The following is a 274-nucleotide window of genomic DNA, read 5'->3' as shown; positions in this document are numbered from 1 at the left end:
TTGCGGTTAACTTGACTCACACTTACCTTAATTTCATATTTCAATTGATCAATATATTCTGTCTGACTTGTTAACTTTTCATTCAGATCTGCTAAATGCTCTGACATTGTTGATATTTGTTCCTCGTAATTTCTGAAATTTGTAAACAAATACTTCACTACTAAAATTTAAATTATTATAACACAAATAACATTACATGGACAGAAACAATACTTTATTTGTATTATACTTACAGCCACCAGGAATAAAACTTAAAGCAAAATAAGGGGAGAAG

The 274-nt window shown here is 28.5% G+C and overlaps 1 protein-coding gene across 1 annotated transcript in view; it reads right to left on the bottom strand.

Annotated features, from left to right (window-relative positions):
• LOC119589067 (protein phosphatase 1 regulatory subunit 21-like) overlaps positions 1 to 274 on the bottom strand; it is a 15,064-nt gene that overhangs the window by 2,952 nt on the left and 11,838 nt on the right. Inside the window, exon 17 of the mRNA XM_037937644.1 lies at positions 27 to 132. Within this exon, the coding sequence (XP_037793572.1) occupies positions 27 to 132 (106 nt within the window). The remainder of the gene's footprint in view (positions 1 to 26; positions 133 to 274) is intronic.

This window comes from Penaeus monodon, chromosome 25 (genome assembly GCF_015228065.2).
Source record: "Penaeus monodon isolate SGIC_2016 chromosome 25, NSTDA_Pmon_1, whole genome shotgun sequence".
NCBI classification, from domain to species: domain Eukaryota; kingdom Metazoa; phylum Arthropoda; class Malacostraca; order Decapoda; family Penaeidae; genus Penaeus; species Penaeus monodon.
Note: the sequence above shows the minus strand (reverse complement) of the source record. Positions and strands in the feature narration are given on the sequence as shown.